We start from the raw sequence: 17,701 nt of genomic DNA, 5'->3' as shown, positions 1-17,701 counted from the left end.
CTGGCATGTGGTGCTGGGGGATTGAACCGCGGTCCCTGATGCCTTGCCAAGCTTGTTCTAAGTAGGTGCTTTAGACCACTGAGCCATCTCTCCAGCCCCATCTTTCTCTTTTTCTTTTTCTTTTTTTGATACTGCGCATTGGTCCCAGAGCCTTTGCATTGAGCTACAGCCCCAACTCTCTATTCCTTTGTCTTCACTGAAACAGGCTCTTGCTAAGTACTACGACCTGACTACAAATTTGTAATCATCCTGTCTTGGCCTCCTAAGAAGAAGCTGAAGTTACAGATGTATACCACCATGCTGAGCTCACCTCGCTGTTTCTATATTACCTTACTGAGGGTTTTTTAAAATTATGGCTCATGTGAGACGAAATTCAACACCATATAGCTTGCCTGTGGGACTCTGTGTTGAGTATATTCAGAACCTTGCAACCACCAGTACACTCAGCACAGGCCATTTTCTTCCCATCTCCTCTCCAAATAAACCCTGTACGGAGGAGCAGTCTCTCCAGTCCCGGCTCCTGCTCCTGGCAATGCCGGTCCACGTCATACACATCTGTCTGCTCTGCAAATTGTATAGAAATGGGGGGCTGGTGAGATGGCTCAGTGGTCTAAAGCACCTACTTAGAACAAGCTAAGCAAAAGCACACGGACCGGGGTTCAATCCCCCAGCACCACGTGCCAGCCAGCCCCGCCCCCTGGTGGGCTGAGCTGGACACACAGACACAAAATAAATAAATATTTAAAAAAAATTGTATAGAAATGGAACCCCACATCCTCTTCCTTGGGTTCTTACAGCACCCCAGCCCCCTCCACTTCCCAGGCTAGAGACACACACGCCAGACCCAGGAGTGAGGTCTGCGTCTACCTGTAAGTTAGGACAAGGAATCTGAGTTGATCTAAAGAAGCTGCGCTAGTCTGTTTTGCATTACTATAACAAAATAGCCGAGGATAGGGAGTTATAGAGAAAGGAGGCTGCTGGGATTCCATTTTACTCTTGAAAGAAAGAATGACCCTCATCAAGAACTCAAAAAATGAGAAATGCTGGCTGGCGAGGCTGTGGGGACACAGGAACTTTTCCCTGCTGAGGGTATGAATAGAAACTAGTACCGCCGCTCATGAAACCAGGGTGGAGATTCATTTAAAAACTGAAACAGACATTCCCCTGGACCTGGCTCTCGTGGCCTGCGCCTGTGTGTTTACCCCAGAGCTTAAGACCTCATAGCGCAGTGATGCGTGCAAACCCGCGTCTACTCAGCACACTGTGCACAGATCAGTCTTTCAAGCAGCCGCGTGTCCATCGCCAGATAAGCGGGGAAAGCGAGGGTGGCACTGACGCCCAGTGGAGTACTGCTCTGCTGTAAAGACAGAGTAGTCTTTGTAGGAAAATGGATGCTCTTTGCTACAAGTCAGGAGGCTGAATATTGCCTACTTGCTAGTGTATGAGAAACCGACAATACAACTCAAAGAGCAGAACGAAAGACTGATGACAGGAAGCAGGGGATGGACTCTGCAGCTGGGGAGGGGAGACGCTATGGAGGGAAGGGGAAGTAAAGATGGTGCGGTTAGGATATGCATCTGCACCAACTCCCCATGGCGAATAACCTAATCATCATCGACTCCAAATAGATACTAATTTTAAAAAGAAGCTTAAAAGAGGCCATTGAGGTCATGGTTTGGGTGGTGGAAAGCGCCAACAGCATGGCACCTCAGGTCAGAGGTGTCTGAATGGCAGAAGCGCAGAGCGAGGACCACAGAGCCAGCCTGGAAGCTCAGCATCCAGCTCTGCAGGAAAGACCCCCACCAACAGCTGGGGGGGACCGGAAGTTCCGCTAGACCACAGCCCTCGACCTAAGCACCTCCCACCAGGCCCCTCCTCTTAAAGGTCCCACCACCTCTTAACCTGGGCACTAAGTTTCCAACCTGAGCACTCTGCCTGGTGAGAAGCTGCCCCAGGTCCCAGAGCTAAGAGTGGCAGCTCCAGATCTCCCTGACGCGCTCCTCCGCAGGTATACATGTTCCTGGTGAAGTGGCAGGACCTGTCCGAGAAGGTGGTGTACCGGAAGTTCACCGAGATCTACGAGTTCCACGTGAGTGTGGGGCCAGGGCACTGAGGGGTCCCCTAGCCCACAGCAAAGAGGTACTTTCTTGAACTTAATGAAAAGCTTTACAAAATGCGAATTTCCATGGCTGTCGCGCATTCATAACCAAATGAACCATTTTGACTCTTGGGGTGTGCAGTTCAAGGGCATTCGGTGCATTCACGGGGTCCTTGAGCCTTCACAGCCCGTCCCAGAGGGAGCTAATTTGAGGGGTAAGGGGGCCAAGCCCTGCTCTGCTGTGTGCCAAGGAGTGGGGGGTCACAACCAGAGAGGCCAGCAGGCCTCAGGGAGGGAGCGTCCGTGGCATTCCTGCCATTTCTTTTCCCAACTAGAAAATGCTAAAGGAAATGTTTCCCATTGAGGCGGGAGAAATCAACCCCGAGAACAGGATCATCCCGCACCTCCCGGGTGAGGCCGGGCCCTGGCCCCCACCTCCACCGGGTCCCCCACCGGCCCTGGATCCTCCCCTTCCCTGGGTCCTTCTCCTCCCCAGTGAGCTCCCCTTCCCCAGTCCCTCCCCACCCCTAGGTCTCTCCCCTTCCCAGTCCGCCCCCACCCCCATCCCCCACTTTCCCCTACTCCCCCACCCCGTCCCTCCGCTCTCCTGGATCCCTCACCTGCTGGTGTCCTCCACCACTCCAGCCCCACGCTGGTTCGACGGGCAGCGCGCCGCCGAGAGCCGCCAGGGGACGCTGTCCGAGTACTGCGCCGCGATCATGGCGCTGCCCCCCAAGATCTCCCGCGGCCCGCATGTGCTGGGCTTCTTCAAGGTGCGGCCTGAAGACCTGCAGCTGCCTGGCGACAGCCCGTGAGTGCAGTGGGTGGGAACCGGGGGGGCAGAGAAAAGGAGTTTGAAATCCAGAGAGGCCAAGCCAGCGGCCCAGCGTCATACGGGAAAGGAAGCCAAGTGGCAGGGCTCCAGCGTCGAGCTCCATGGAGCTGAGGGACGAGCCCTGGCTAGGGGGTCCTGAACCTGCACTGTGACCCGCTGGCCGTGCACCTAGAGGCCACCCGCTTACCGCCTTGTTGGGAATTGAACTCAAGACCTTCACGCTGAGCTATACCTCTACCCCTTTTTATTTTTAGATAGGATCTCATTAAATCACTGAGTTTCCCAGGCTGGGCTGAATATGGTGATCCTCCTGCCTCAGCCTCCCAGAGCTCTGGGATTACAGTCATGTGCCCCGCTCCCAACCCCCTCCGACATCTGACTGAAATCCCCAGAATTTGATGGGTCGAGGCGAGACAGAGAGGCCGGTGTTTGTCCAGGGCGCCTCCAATTGCAGACTCCCTCAGCCCTCTCTTGTGTCCTTGCTCGCAAACCTGCCCAGCTGACCTTAAATGCTCCCTGGGCAGTCGGGGTCTGTAGAGGCTGGGCTGATGCCCCCCACGATCTCCTGGGGTGGCCTGGCGCCCTGTCATTCCCAAGCCTTCCCCACTGTCCCGGTCGCCTGGCTCTGCAAAGTCCTCCTGCAGGTCTGCTTGGGCTGCCCTTCCGCGTAAGCTCCATACAGACGCAGGTTCTCCCTTCTGCAGGGTGAGGAAGCCGGAGACTTACCTGGTGCCCAAAGACAGCAAGAACAATGCAGCGGGTGAGAGCCCGAGTGTGGGCACAGCGCCAGGGCTGCCCCTGCAGGTGGCCACGTGTCCTCAGTTCTGGGACTGTAGTGTCCAGTACCAACTGGGTGGGGGAGGAGAGGAGTTTGTGGTACAGGGATGGAAGAGTTTGGAGCCAATGTGGCATTCAGGGGTGACCCAGGGCCAGGTTGCTAATCTGGATTGCTCAGCAGCTGTTAACAGTAATCCCTAGGGGCCAGGGAGATAGCTCAGTAGAATAAATGCTTGCCTGGAAAGTGCAAGGGCCTGAGTTCAATCCCCGGTTCTGGAAAACAAAACAAAACAGTAATCCCTAACGGTTACCAAGCACTTACTCCGCGGTAGACACTTTTAATTTTTTATTTTATTTTATTTTTGGACAGAGTCTCACTATCAAAGGCTGTCCTTGAACTCGCTTATGTAGGCCAGGCAGGTCTCAAATTTAAGGCAACCCTCCTGCCTCATCCTCCCAAGTGCTGGGATTACAATTGTGTGCCCCCAGGACTGGCAGACACTTTTTTTTTTTTTTTTTTTTTTTTTGCGGAACCGGGGATTGAACTCAGATCCTTGCGTTTGCCAAGCGCTTATCCTACTGAGCCATCTCCCCAGCCCCTGGCAGACACTTTTAAAATGTGTCAATTCTTCCTCTTCCTCTTCTTTTCTTCTTCTTCCTCCTCCTCTTCTCCTCCTCCTCCTCCTCCTCCTCCTTTTTTTTCCCCCCCCCGGAACTGGGGATTGAACTCATGCCCTTGTGCTTGCCAGGCAAGCACTTATTCTGCTGAGCTATCTCCCCAGCCCCCAAAATGTGTTAATTCTAAGTGGGATGTGGTGTTACATGCATGTAATTCCAGCATCAGGAAGGCTGAGGTGGGAGGATGAAAAGTGTGAGCCTACTCTGGACAGTCTAACAAGACCCTGTCTCAAAATTTAAAAAATAAATAACAGGAAGGGCTGGGGATATAGTTCAGTGTCAAGGCCCTGGCTTCAACCCCCAGTACTGAAAACAAAAGTATTAATGCAGGCACCAGGTACACGCTGCTAGTCCCAGAGGCTAAAGCAGAAAGGTTACTTGGACCCAAGAAATTGAAACTAGCCCGGGCAGCATAATGAAACCCTCCTGTCAAAGAAAGCACTCATCATTTTCACTGACTCAAGTCCAGGGTGATAGGAAACAGGCGCCCTGCTGCACATGCTCGCTGGAAGATGACTCTTCCCTAGGGTGGCGCCACGCTGATAGGTGGCAGATTCCTCACAGGTTCTTCTCAGAGTGCAGTCTGCCCAGGGAGCAGCTCCTGGGCCAGCATGGGCTTCCCTCCAGTGAGGTCCTGGGTTCCACACCTGGCGCCACAGGACGAGAGGTGTGGCTCAGGGCGCAGTCCTGTAGGACAAAGTGTGCTGGCCCAGGCACCTGCAGGACTGATTTGGGGGTGTCTCTCTTCCCTTTCCTCCTACCTATGTACTCTAGTGACTTCTCCCCTCCTCCCTCACCCTCTCCCTGCAGTATTGGGACAGAACCCAGGCCCTTCACACAGAGCTCTGTCTTTTAAAATTTTTTTATTTTGAGGCAGGATCTCACTAAGTCATCAAGTTGCCCAGTTGGGCTCAAATTTGCCTCGGCCTCCCAGATCCCTGGACCTCTGGCCAAATTAGCCCTGCTACACCTCCTGCCCAATCAGGGTCCTGGGGAAGGGGGCTCCAGACCCTGTGACTTCCCCTGCTGAGAAGCCAGTGTCCAGGAAGGGCTGGGGACTTGGGGGCTTGGGGCTGCAGGAAATGGCTCCTGGCTGCTGACTCTTAGTGCAGGGTGAGGCCACCCAGAGCCTCCGTTCAGTGCCTCCCTCCCCGCCAGACATCACTGGGCCCATCATCCTGCAGAGCTACCGGGCCATTGCTGACTACCAGAAGACCTCGGGCTCCGAGATGGCTCTGGCCATGGGCGATGTGGTAGACGTCGTGGAGAAAAGCGAGAGTGGTCAGGCCCCCACCCTGCCGAGGTTCCCCTGGGGCTGGGTCTCCTTGCATGGTGCAGGGCTGGGTGTAGACTTCCAGTCTGCTCCTGAAAGGGGACTCAGTCCCCATGAGCTGTGGGTGGGGGTGTGGGATTTCCACGTTGAGCGTGGAGGAGACACTGGTGAATCTCAGCGCCCCATGTCTGTGTATCTCTGTATGTCCTCTGCACCTTCGTGGCTGAGGGAGGCTGTCGGGCTCCGCCTCTTTCTCTTACCTCTCCCACCCTGGCACAGGCTGGTGGTTTTGCCAAATGAAGACAAAGCGCGGCTGGGTCCCCGCATCTTTCTTGGAGCCCCTGGACAGTCCTGATGAGGCTGAGGATCCAGAGCCCAACTATGCAGGTACCCAGACTTCCAGAGTCCAGGACTTTGGGAGGAAGGGGCAGGAGAAGGCAGCTGGGGCCATGGCAAAGGCGGCACTCATGCCGGTGTTCCCTCACTGCCGCTTGCTCCGAAGACTCATTGTCTCTGACTTGGGAACCCTGGTTGGTTGTGATATCTTTAGTGAGCACAGGGAACCAGGAGGTGACAGCTGGAGGGATGGAGGTGACAGGGGTGGCAGCTGAGTGCTGCCTGGAGGTGGGGTACCATCACTGCCCAGAAGGGGGACCCTGGTGGACCTGGGGCTGCATGCATGGGGTCTTCACTGAATTCAAGGTCAGTTAGGCTTGGCTGGCCATTTTTTTTTTTTTTTTTTTTTAAGGGAAGAGTCTACAGGGTGGTCAGGGTTTCACTACTAGATTGGACTTGTAATGATCCACCTGTTTACAGCCTCCCAAGAGCTGGAATTACAGGCATGCACCACCAGTCTCTGGCCATGTTTTAAAATTGAAAGATTTCACAGGCATAGTGGTGCCTACCTGTAATCCCAGAACTCTGGGAAGCTGAAGCAAAAGGATCACAAGTTTGAGCCCAGCAACTTAGTGACTAGCAAGACCCTATCTCAAAATAATAAAAAAAGAAGAAGAAGAAAAAAAAAAAAAAAAAAAAAAAAGGATTGGGGATACAGCTTAATGCTGAGGCCCTGGGTTCCATCCCCAGTAATGGAAATAATAAAAAGGAAAGGAGGATTTGATTCCTTAGTGGGGGGTTTAGAACTCTTCTAGACAAGGCTGGGCCTGGGTTTCACTGCAGTTGAGTGGGCCAGGGGCCCTGTGAGCAGTGTTTCCCCATGCAGGTCTCTTTGGGTGCCTGGCTGGGGCCCTGTATTGACAAGTGCCCTGGTCCCTGGTGTGGATGGCTGTGGTGCGGGGTGAGCTCCCAGGGCCCTGGTGTAGATGCTCCCCACAGTGGACACCAGAGGGCTGACCTGGCTCATGTGGGGCTGCACAGCTGGAGGAAGCCTGAGGCCCAGAGGAGGTGGCAGGGGCAAGACCCCCTGCCACAGCCCGTGTCCCCTTCATCTACCAGGTGAACCCTATGTCACCATCAAAGCCTACGCTGCTGTGGAGGAGGACGAGGTGTCCCTGTCTGAGGGTGAAGCCATCGAGGTCATTCATAAGCTCCTGGATGGCTGGTGGGTGGTCAGGTAGGAGCCCGGCACACCTGCACTGGGGCCTCGGTGTCCCAGGCCATGGGGCCCCTTTCACTTAGGACTCAGGTCCCTTCCTGGCTTGGTGCAATAGCACACCCAGTTGTGGGATTTATTGCCCATGACGACCAGGACCACAGACTCCTTGTCCTTTGAAAACATGCATTGCAGTTCCTGTCTTCCTGTTCTTAAAAATGTCTGTCGGAACTCTAGTTTTGTTTTTTTCTGGCTTGAGGGAAGACTCGCTGCAGCCAGGGGGCTCCCAAGCCAAAGCCTTGGGTCACCCTGTCCCACAGCCTGGCCACACACTCCAACCTGGCCCTATGCTTATTGGCCCTGGTCAGCACCTGACAAGCATCCACCAGCTAAGCAGGGATTTTGTTGTTGGTTTTTCGCCTTGTCTGTGTTACATAAAGATTTTTTTTCTTGCGCTCAAGTATGCTATTGAATGTGGAAAGGAAAATCTTTTCAACAATAGTTCTGGAACACAGGGATATCTATATGGCAGGAAAAAACAACCCATGGTGGTACATGCCTGTGATCCTACCCCTTGAGGGGCTGAGGTAAGATTGCTGTAGTTTGAGACCAGCTTAGGCTACGTAGTGAGTTCAAGGCCAAGTGGGACCTTGTTGCAAAAAACTCTCAAAATCCCAGATCCTTACCTCACACCATATATATTTGTTTTGGATGGATCACAGATTTTACTTAGGATTTACCATCGGTAAAAACTAAAAGCTAAAAAGCCTGTAGAAGAAAGTAGAGGGCTGTGGAGATAGCTCAGTAGTCTAAGCACCTGCTGGCAAGTGCAAGGATTCAGGTTCGATCTCCAGTACTACATACCCCTGCCACCCTAGCCTTAGGTACATGCAGCCAGGCGTACCGAGCTGGCCACTAAAACCGGGCGTAATCCCAGTGCTGGGGAGTCTGGGCTGCGTAGTGAGACCCCGTATAAAACACATGAAGAAGAAGAAGGAGGAGGGGAGAAGACGAAAATGAAAGGGAAGACGAAGATGAAGAAGAAAGTAGAAATGAACATGGCGACTTTCTCTGGACACAAACAGAACATTGTAACAGAAAAAAAGTGGGGCCGGGGAGATGGCTCAGTGGAATAAGGGCTTAAAGCACAAGGGTCTGAGTTCAATCCCCGGTTCCGCAAAAAAAAAAAAAAAAAAAGTGACAAGTGGTATCTTGCAGCTTATATAGGAAACACTGGCAGCTGTCCCCCTGCCCAGACTTTAAGATGCTATACAGAGGGAAAACTGAGGCCCACGCCCCGCAGCTCCTGGCTGGGCCTCAAGGCAGCTGTCTTGCAGGAAGGAGGACGTCACCGGCTACTTCCCGTCCATGTACCTGCAGAAGGCTGGGCAAGACATAGCACAGGCTCAGCGCCAGATCAAGGGCCGAGGAGCGCCGCCCCGCCGGTGAGCAAGGGTCCCCAAGTCCTGGATGGGGGGGGGAGTTGGGAAATGCTGGGAGTGGCCAGGAATCTGGTGACATCCGGTCCCTCTGGCCTAGGTCAACCATCCGCAATGCGCACAGCATCCACCAGCGGTCACGGAAGCGCCTCACCCAGGACACCTATCGCCGCAACAGCGTGCGCTTCCTGCAGCAGCGGCGCGGTGGCCTAACACGGCCTGGACCTCAGAGTGAGCCTCGGAGAGGCGTGGCCAGAGGTTTCAGGGGCGGGGCAAGTCCTAGAGGGCGGAGTCTGAGAGGAAGGAGGGGCCAGAGGAAGCTACCAGGCGGGACCTGGGTGATGGGCGGAGTTAGGGAGGGGAAGGACCCGAAGGCTAGACCAGAGCGGAGAGAGCTTTAGGGGGACCAAAGGGCGTAGCCAGAAAACAAGGGGCATGGCTAGCCATAGAGGGCAGGGTCTGAGGATGAGGAAGGCTCAAGGGGATGGGCCAGGGGAGCTTCTGGGTGGGACCTCTGACCTGCCTTGCTGTCTGGTTCAGAGGAGAATCCACAGAGCCAGCGAGCAAAGCCGCAGCCAGCAGTGCCCCCGAGACCCAGCGCCGACCTCATCCTGCACCGCTGCAGCGAGAGCACCAAGCGAAAGCTGGCGTCTGCTGTCTCTGTCTGAGGCTTGGGCGCCATCCTCAGAAAAGTCCCTGTCCTAACTCTGTATATACGCGATCCTTGTATATATATACATGTGTAGAACCTGCAGTCGATGCCCTGGAGCCCTTCAACCACCCGCAATAAATGTTACTTGTAGTGGACGCCGAACAGGGTGGGCCGGGCTCTGTCGCAGTGACCCTCCCACACACGCACACCTGGGAATTGAACCGAGGGGCTTCACACTGAGTTTCATTCTCAGCTTTTCCTTTTTTCAGACAGAACCTAACTTTCCCAGGCTGGCCTTGAGCGTTTGATCCTCCTGCCTCAGCCTCCCAGAGAGCTGGATTTCAGGCATGTGCCACCACTGCTGGCCCTGGGATATTTCTAGAATGACAGGGAGCAGTGAGACCCGGTGGGCGCTGGCTTCAAGTGGCAGCAGCTGAAGTCCTTGCTTGCGCACTGCCCTGCTCTTGGCCAGGCACAGGTGTGTAGAAGCCCAAGAGCAAGAGGGACTCCAGTCCTTGCTGGGCTCTTGCCTGGACAGAGCTGCTGCTGAAGCTCTGGCCACACTGAAGACGAGGGCGAGTGCAGTAGGAAACAGGCTGTGTCCAGCGCAGGGCATGCAGCCTGGAACCAAAGCAAAGGCCCAGCCGGTGCGGATGGTCCACATTGCTCCACTGTTCCTGCCCGCCTAGGAGGCTGCGACACTGGAAGCAACATTCACTGCTGTGCGGAGCCCACGGGACTGTGTGGCCTCAGCGTCTTTGCCATGTGTGTCTGTCCCCAAATGCAAAGGACCCTGTTCATCACAAAGGCCACCACAGGTGTTGTGAAGAGCTGTTCCTCTGCTTGGGCCATGGCTGTGAGGGGGGCAGGGCTGGTCTCCTTAGAGTGAGGCAAAATCACAGGGACAGGCACTCTGGAGAGAATGCATTCACTGTCAAAGGGTATGAGAGCCCCGTGACTTGGCAGACCCACCTTGGGGGGAAAGCTGCTATCTGCCACGTGGGGCTGTGGGGAAACGAACCAACCCTGCTTGTTCTGGCACTTAGAACCTTCCCATTCAATGCAGTATAAGGCATTTACTTCCATCATTTAAAACTTGGCTTTTTTTTTTAATATATATTTTTTTCCTAAGCCGAAACCCTGATCAGCCCCCTCCACCCATGACCCATGATTTTTCCACATGTCTGGTCCCCTGGAAGGGGCCTTGTGTTGGCACCAGTGTCTCCTGTGCAGCTAGGAAGCAATGCACAGAGGCCCTGTATCCCCAGGACAGGGAGGGATGTGGCCACAGGTGCTGGCCCTGACAGAGCTGCCACCCGCCTGTCACCCACCTGTTTCCTTGAGGCTGCACTCTGGCAGCTCTAGTTCTCAGGGCAGGGTCGGTGGGTGGAGATTTTACAGGTAAAGAAGACAAGCCCAGAGTGTGTAGGTGATTTGCTCAAGCTAACAGGGCTGGAAGGGACAGCGCTGGGAGGCGAGCCTGGATCCCTCCTGGGTTCCCAGGGGTATCCAACTTGGGGCCTTGGGGCAGGCCTGTGGCGGCCCCTCAGGCTGCTCTGGGCGTGGAGGCACCCACCCTGGCAAGCAGCCTGGTATCAGGGTCTCAGTGTGGACCGCCAGCCCTGGGTCTGCCTCAGAGGCATGGCCAGCTCTGTTCTCTGCCCTTCCTGGGCTAGGGTGGCCGGAACAGGACAGAACAGCCTGCCCCAGGAGTGGGCTGTGATGAGCAGCCCCAGCCCCCAGCACAGCCCCGAAACACTCCCATCTGCGGTGGCCGATGCGAACTGCTCCTGTGCACTCCTTCATCCTAGTTTCTGTCTCATGTGGGTGACAGTACTGGGCAACAGCTGCCACATCCCTGTTCTGACACACAAGCCAGGACAGAGAGGGAAGACTGGGGCCTTGGGATTTCAAAGTGAAAAGGCCCTGGACAGAAGGGAGCTGTTCCCTCCCTGTGTCGGGCGAGTGAATGGCCAGGAGCTGCATCCACAGCATGTAGGGCAGCTGCTCTGAGGGACAGGGCCTGTGGAGTCACTGGATCTGAGTGCGAGTCCCGAGGACATCAGGCAGCAGCAGCAGGAGGCTGTCTTCTCCCTCTGTGTACCAGCCCTGCCTCTGCAGCTTCCTGAGCTGTTTGGCCTGGTTCCATGTTAGGTGGAGGAAATTTTGGGGTCCCCAATTCCCAAGAATACACATTAAGAATACAGAGGTGAACTAGGTGCGGAGGTACACACTTGTCATCCCAGCACTCTGGGTGGCTGAGGCAGAGGACTTAAAGTTTGAGCCTAGTCTGGGCATCCTGGTGACTTACCAAAACCCTGTCTCAAAATAAAAAATAAAAAAGGGCCCAAGGATGAAGGGTTTGGGTTCAATCCCTGTGCTCCCCTCTCCTACAAATAAAAAAACACAAAGGGATGTATACACACACACACACACACACACAAACACACACACACACATTCAAATGGCAACTTTTAGGAAAATGCTATGAAGAGACATAATTGGGTTAACAGACAAAACTGGAGTATGTATTGTCTTTTGAGACAAGGTCTTGCTACATAATGCAGGCTGTTCTGGAACTCACAGCAGTCTTCCTACCTCAGCCTCTCGAGTGTAGGGATTCCAGCCGTGTGCCGCCACACCTAGCCTAAAGCAGATCAAAGTGATGCATCCACATTTGACCTACTCAGGTTGGTACCTGAACCCCGGGTATGTATGCGGATGCCTGTGTTCTTGGAAAACAGTCCTTGAAGTGTTTAGGGATAATGATGTGTGTGAATTTCCCTGACATGGCTCAGGAAAATGCACCTGCATTGACTCACACATCCTAGACACTTATCCACCCACAGGCACTGATTTTACAGGGAGACCGAAGGAAACAAATGGTAAAATGGGGACATGTTCACTGTGGGAAATCTGGATCGAGTCAAACAAATGAGCCCTCTTCATACTATTTTCACTTTTGCAACTTCTCCATACATTTGAAAATATTTCAAATTAAAAAAAAAAAAGTAAGATAACCTTCAAACCTCAACGTACTTCATCTTTTACGTGCTGTTTATTTGTTCTGGGCTTTTTCATTTTAAATCTGACCTCTCTAGCTTTGGGCAAGAGTGGATACTACGTAAATGCTATAATACTCACTGGGCATGGTGATGCACATATGTAATCCCAACCCTAGTTTATTTTTTAATTTTATTATTATTTTTTATGTATTGAGTACAGGGTCTCACTACACAGCTCAGACTCATAGTGATCTCCTGTTTTCAGCCTCCCCAGCGCTGGGATTATAGCCATGTATCACCACACCCAGTCTCAGTGGCTGGCTTGGTGTGCCTGGGCATGGGGCTGTTGTGACCTATAGTGTCCGGGATCAAACCTCAGTCCCTGCGCTTGCCTAAGCAGGCTCTTAGTCCATCCCAGCCCTAGTTTAGTGTGAATGCTCTGGGGTCAATCCCAAGTACTGGGGGTTAAAACCCAAGAGTACTGTAATATACAAACACGTCTCCAAAGATTCTACCCAGATTTGGACCTGTGTTAGACCCGTGGGGACCTGTGTAAATGGGGGACAGATGTGTGACTGCACAGGTACCTGCAGTGAGTAGACACAGCTCTCCTCGTCCATCTGTCTGCTGACTGGCTGACTCATCATGATGCAGACCACAGCGAGCAGGGTGAGGGAGGTGGCAGGAGCCAGACAATGACAGGAGTACAATCCAGCTTTCTTGAGTTTTACTGAGCTACAGTGAAGCATAAAATACCACACCAATAGGTACCATCTTGCAAACTAGACTTCTGATTCGAAGTGGGAAGGTGGATCACCCCCCCCCATATGTGTCCTAATCACTCCATCGCCCTCACTGGGCCATCCCTGGGCCAGCGGACTCCAGGGCTGGGTGCGGTGGCCACCTCCTTCCTATGTGGCGCCGTGCAGCGTGGAGTCCCACTGTGTGTCCTGCAGCTGGGAGCCGTCCTTGGTTTGGCTGAGCTTCATGATGGAGAAGAGCTGCTCACAGATGTAGGTGCTGCCGAACATGGACAGGATCCTGGCGCAGTGGCTCCGGTACCTGGGATAGCTGTTCCACAGGTACTTGTAGAACTCAGGGATGCCCACCTTGTCGTACTTGGCCCTCAGCGCCGTGTTGCACTGCAGGTCAATCACCTCCATCTGCAGCTCCTCCCGCACACTGTCGATCTTGGTGGCGAACGGGGAGCTGAACAACGTGAGCTCAGCCTCGTAGAGCTTGAAGTCAGACAGCCGCTTCTGGAACTCGCTCTTCAGCTCCGCGATCCTGGGGATGTAGTTGAGCCCGTCACTTTCATCCCTGGAAACCAATTTCAGAGTGGGGAAGTGTGCTAGGTTATTCCTGGCCAAGTGCGTTTCCCAGAGGCACAGCTTGGCCACGAACGCCCGGATCAGGTCATACATCTGTGTCACCATCTGGGAGTGTCCTTGCAGGGAGACGTTCAGCGTGTTGAGGTGGGTGGTCACATCCACCAGGAAGGCCAAGTCCCTGATCCAGTCCCGGGAACTCAGCTGAGGCACAGGTTTCCCCCGGGAAGACAGGAAGTTGTCGATTTCCTCCAAGGACTCGAAGAACCTCTTCAGCACTAGCCCACGGCTGAGCCACTTGATGCCGGTGTGGTACAGCAGGCTGCCGTACTGGCTGTCGAGCTCGTAGAGCAGCGTGGTGAATTCACTGTGGTTCAGGCCCCGGGAGCAGACCCAGTTCACAGAGCTCACCACCACATCCATGACGTGGTCCATCTTCAGCCTCTGAGCACACAGGGACTCGGGGTGGATGATGCAGCAGATCGACTTCAGGTCGGAGCCCTTGCAGAGCATGGCCACCTTGGCCTTGAGCTTCGGGACCAACCCATGACTGGCATCGACCATGGCTGGGGTGCCAGTGGACGCCACGCTCACCAGCTTGGACCAATCCATATTGAACTTCTTGAGACTCTTCTCCACGCGCGAAAAGATCTCGTTGGCGGATTTTGTGCCCGTCATGGGTACCGTGTCCAGGAGCTCTTCAGACACATCAAAGTTCTCATCGACGCCCCGGATGAAGATGGCCAGCTGCGTGGTGTTGTTTATGTCTGTGATCTCGTCGATGGCGAGCGAGTAGGCCACAAACAGCTTGATCTTCTCACGTAGCTTCTCCCATGGGTTCCCTGTCACGTCTTCCATGGGCTGCACCACAATGTTCTCCGGTGGACTGATGTTGGGGAGTTTGGGCTCTGAACACAGGATGTCCGAGGAGCCCATGAGATACTTGTGGAGCCCGTTCTTGAGCTCCTCCAGCTTGGCGTCTCGTGCCTGCTCCGTGTAGCGGTCGTAGTGCTTGCTGTGGTTGGTCTGGTAGTGGCGCCGCAGGTTGTACTCCTTGGACACTGACATGCTCTGCTTGCATATGAGACACGTGGGGATGTTCTGCACCTCCACGAAGAAGTATGCACGCTCCCACTTCTCTTGGAACACGCGGCCCTCTTGGTCGATCTTGCGTTTGCCTACTGTGGGTAGAGGCGGGACACGTGAGCCATTGTGCTTTGGTCTCAGTGCTACCATTAGAAAAGCAACAGTAGAAACAGCAGCAGCAGTAGTGGGCTGGGGTGGCCCAGAGGCAAGAAGAACCCTGCCCTGCACAGGGGACCCTGGCAGTCACTCCAGCCGACTGCTGCCGTGGATCACGTAGCTCAGTGTGGTCAGAGCATCAGATTTCTAGAGAAAACCCAGAGATCTCTTCTTTTCTTTTTCTTTGCAGGGCTGGGGATTGAACCTAGCACTTTCACACGAAGCGACACCACAGCCCTTTTTACCTTTTTACTTTGAGACAGGGTCTTGCTAAGTCCCTCACCCGCCTAGACTGAGTTTGAATTGTGATCCTTCTGTTTCAATCTCCCAGGGCGCTAGAAGTACAAACGACACCATGCCCAGCTCCGCTTGCATTTTACCATGCACTTTGTCATGTGATTCTCAGGAGAACATTGAAAGAACAGAGACAGGAAAGGCCGCTGGAGGAACGTGAGGGACAAGCTGTGAGTCTCAAAAGAGCCTCAGAACTGCAGGGAAAGCGTGCATGAAGTGTGCTCGAGTGCGCATGCGTTGAAGCCAGTGTGCGCATGCGTTGAAGCCAGTGCCGCACCTGCAGAGACCACAGGTGCTGAGGTCCACCGTAAGGAAATGCGGCTGTGGCTACAGAGACACAAAGCCAGCAGCTGGGCGGAAAAATGGGGGTGGAAAGAGCAGGGACTGAAAGCAGGTGGAAGGAGCCTCGGGGCTGTGGAGTTGTTCTAACCTTGAGGGGCGCCCGGTTGTGGGCAGAGGAGGCTCGGTGGTGAGCGCTAGCCTGGCACTGGGGAGGCCCCGAGCTCCACCCCATCAGCATAAAAAGGAAGTACTAGCAACTACTGACTCACTTGTCTCTTAACGTTAATATTAGAAAAACAAGCTAGGCGTGGTGTGCATGCCTGTGAACCCAGCACTGTGCAAGGCTGAGGCGGGAGGGTGGCCAGTCTGAGCCCAGCCTGGGCAACTTAGTGACTTGTAGACCCTTGTCTCCAAATAAAAAGAAACCTGAAAGGGGCTCTGGGGATGTGGCTCGGTGTGAAGGTCTTGGCTTCCATCCACAGTTCTGGGAAGAAAAAGAAAGGAAAGGGAAGGGAAGAAAAGAGAAGAAAAAAAAAAAAAAGAAGAAAGGAAAGAAAAACCAAAAGCACAATAAATGAGAAGGATAAGGTGCATTCACTGAACTGGGTCCATTTTAAGTGTATGATATCTCCACAAAATTATTATTTTTAAAATTTATCTAATTAATTTTATTGAGAAACAAATAGCAATGAGACAGTTTCAAAACAGGTTAAACCTGAGTTCAATCCCCAGTTCTGGAAAAAAAAAAAAGGTTAGTAGACAGGACAGTTACAATAATTAGTACATTCCATAGTGTTGTCTTCATAGTGGTTATTCATAGTACAAGCTACAGACATAATATCCTGTCCAAACACTATTAGTACAAATTTTTCTTCTCATTGAATTAGGAGAAAGTATCTGCATATCTATGCTATTTTGTGTATACAGATACAAAATGGTCCTTCATTGGTGTCCCTTTTTTGTTTAGTTTTGTCAGAGAGGGGTATTCCATTGCCATTTAAATATTATAGGTGTAAGAATTTAGCAAAAATAATCTAATCTAGCCCAGTAGTCCATAATAGTAGTGGGTTATCCATAGGACTGGCAATGTCACAAGTTGTTGACTTGAACCTTTTTCAACTCAGCATATTAATATGGATTTACTTTTTATACCTATACTTAAAAATCAGGGGGCCGGGGAGATAGCTCAGTAGAATAAGTGCTTGCCTGGCAAGCACAAGGGCCTGAGTTCAATCCCCGGTTCCGGAAAAAAGATAAATAAATAAAAAGAAAAATCAGTTAATAACCAGATGGGTTTAGGAGGTGGTTTATCACACACAGGAAAAAGCATGTCCTTGGAAAGCCTGTGCTTTGTTTGAAGGTTCAAAGTCAGGCGAGCACCCACAGGGCCCCCGCGTCAGTGCTATGACCAGGGTGACCAGGTGCAGCGAACACTCACCGTTACTGAGCTCTAGCCCGGGGAGTGGCCTGTGGAGAGAGAGACACAGTGAAGGTGGCAAGGCGCAAGGCCTGCTCCTGTCCGTTCAGTTCCGACCTTCCAGCCCACCCCCACCCCTGGTTCTTGCCCTGAGCTACATCCCTGGCTCTTTTAAGTGTTTGATGAAAGATCTTGCTCGACAGCTAAATTTCCCACACTGAGCTGGAACTTGGGATCCTCCCGCCTCAGCCTCCCAGAGAGCTGGGATTGCCAGTGTGCACCCTGCACCGAGAAGCTTGTCCCGCATACTTTTCCTGGGTGTCGATGCAACTCCTGGTGCAGCGGTAGGTGAAACTGAGGCAGGCTGCTCAGGCCCACTGAGAGACAAGAAAATGGACTCAATTTGGAGCTTGACTGTGAGACTCAGGTTACCTCCGGGGCAAATTACCCTGGGGGCGCCTTTTCTGGAAAGTTCTGAGCTGCAGATTCCTTCTGGTAACCAGGCCAGGGACCCTCATTACCTGATGACAGTGAACTTGATAAACTCTGCAGCATCCAGAATCCTCCGCATGGAGCTGATCTCCAGGTAGCCAGGTGCCTTGAACACCACACCGGGGGGCATCCCGTCGATGACCACACAGCCGGGGTTGAAGGTGATTTTCCTGTAGGGCACCTTCACGGGGAAGTCTACACCTATTGCCTCCCCTGGGCCGGGACAAGGGACAGAGACGTGGTGAGCTGTGTCACCGACTCTTCCCCAACCACACTTTATCTTTGACGTTAAGAATATATTTACTGGACTGGGGAGATGGCTCAGTAGAATAAGCGC

The 17,701-nt window shown here is 53.3% G+C and overlaps 2 protein-coding genes across 2 annotated transcripts in view; one reads left to right on the top strand and one right to left on the bottom strand.

The window, feature by feature from the left end:
• The window catches only part of Ncf1 (neutrophil cytosolic factor 1), an 11,982-nt gene extending 2,519 nt beyond the window's left edge, over nt 1-9,463 (top strand). Inside the window, exons 2-11 of the mRNA XM_023714476.1 lie at nt 2,009-2,089; nt 2,434-2,509; nt 2,744-2,909; nt 3,638-3,693; nt 5,547-5,669; nt 5,941-6,048; nt 7,117-7,234; nt 8,551-8,658; nt 8,753-8,883; nt 9,193-9,463. Of these exons, the coding sequence (XP_023570244.1) occupies nt 2,009-2,089; nt 2,434-2,509; nt 2,744-2,909; nt 3,638-3,693; nt 5,547-5,669; nt 5,941-6,048; nt 7,117-7,234; nt 8,551-8,658; nt 8,753-8,883; nt 9,193-9,320 (1,095 nt within the window). The 3' untranslated portion in view covers nt 9,321-9,463. The remainder of the gene's footprint in view (nt 1-2,008; nt 2,090-2,433; nt 2,510-2,743; nt 2,910-3,637; nt 3,694-5,546; nt 5,670-5,940; nt 6,049-7,116; nt 7,235-8,550; nt 8,659-8,752; nt 8,884-9,192) is intronic.
• A 3,556-nt stretch (nt 9,464-13,019) lies between these two features.
• LOC101561378 (general transcription factor II-I repeat domain-containing protein 2B) overlaps nt 13,020-17,701 on the bottom strand; it is a 45,949-nt gene continuing 41,267 nt past the window's right edge. Inside the window, exons 13-15 of the mRNA XM_023714308.1 lie at nt 17,394-17,577; nt 16,894-16,922; nt 13,020-14,818 (exon numbers count right to left, since the gene is read on the bottom strand). Of these exons, the coding sequence (XP_023570076.1) occupies nt 13,221-14,818; nt 16,894-16,922; nt 17,394-17,577 (1,811 nt within the window). The 3' untranslated portion in view covers nt 13,020-13,220. The remainder of the gene's footprint in view (nt 14,819-16,893; nt 16,923-17,393; nt 17,578-17,701) is intronic.

This window comes from Octodon degus, unplaced genomic scaffold, assembly GCF_000260255.1.
Source record: "Octodon degus isolate 3935 unplaced genomic scaffold, OctDeg1.0 scaffold00035, whole genome shotgun sequence".
Classification (NCBI taxonomy): Eukaryota; Metazoa; Chordata; class Mammalia; order Rodentia; family Octodontidae; genus Octodon; species Octodon degus.
This window is presented reverse-complemented; position numbering and strand designations above follow the sequence as displayed.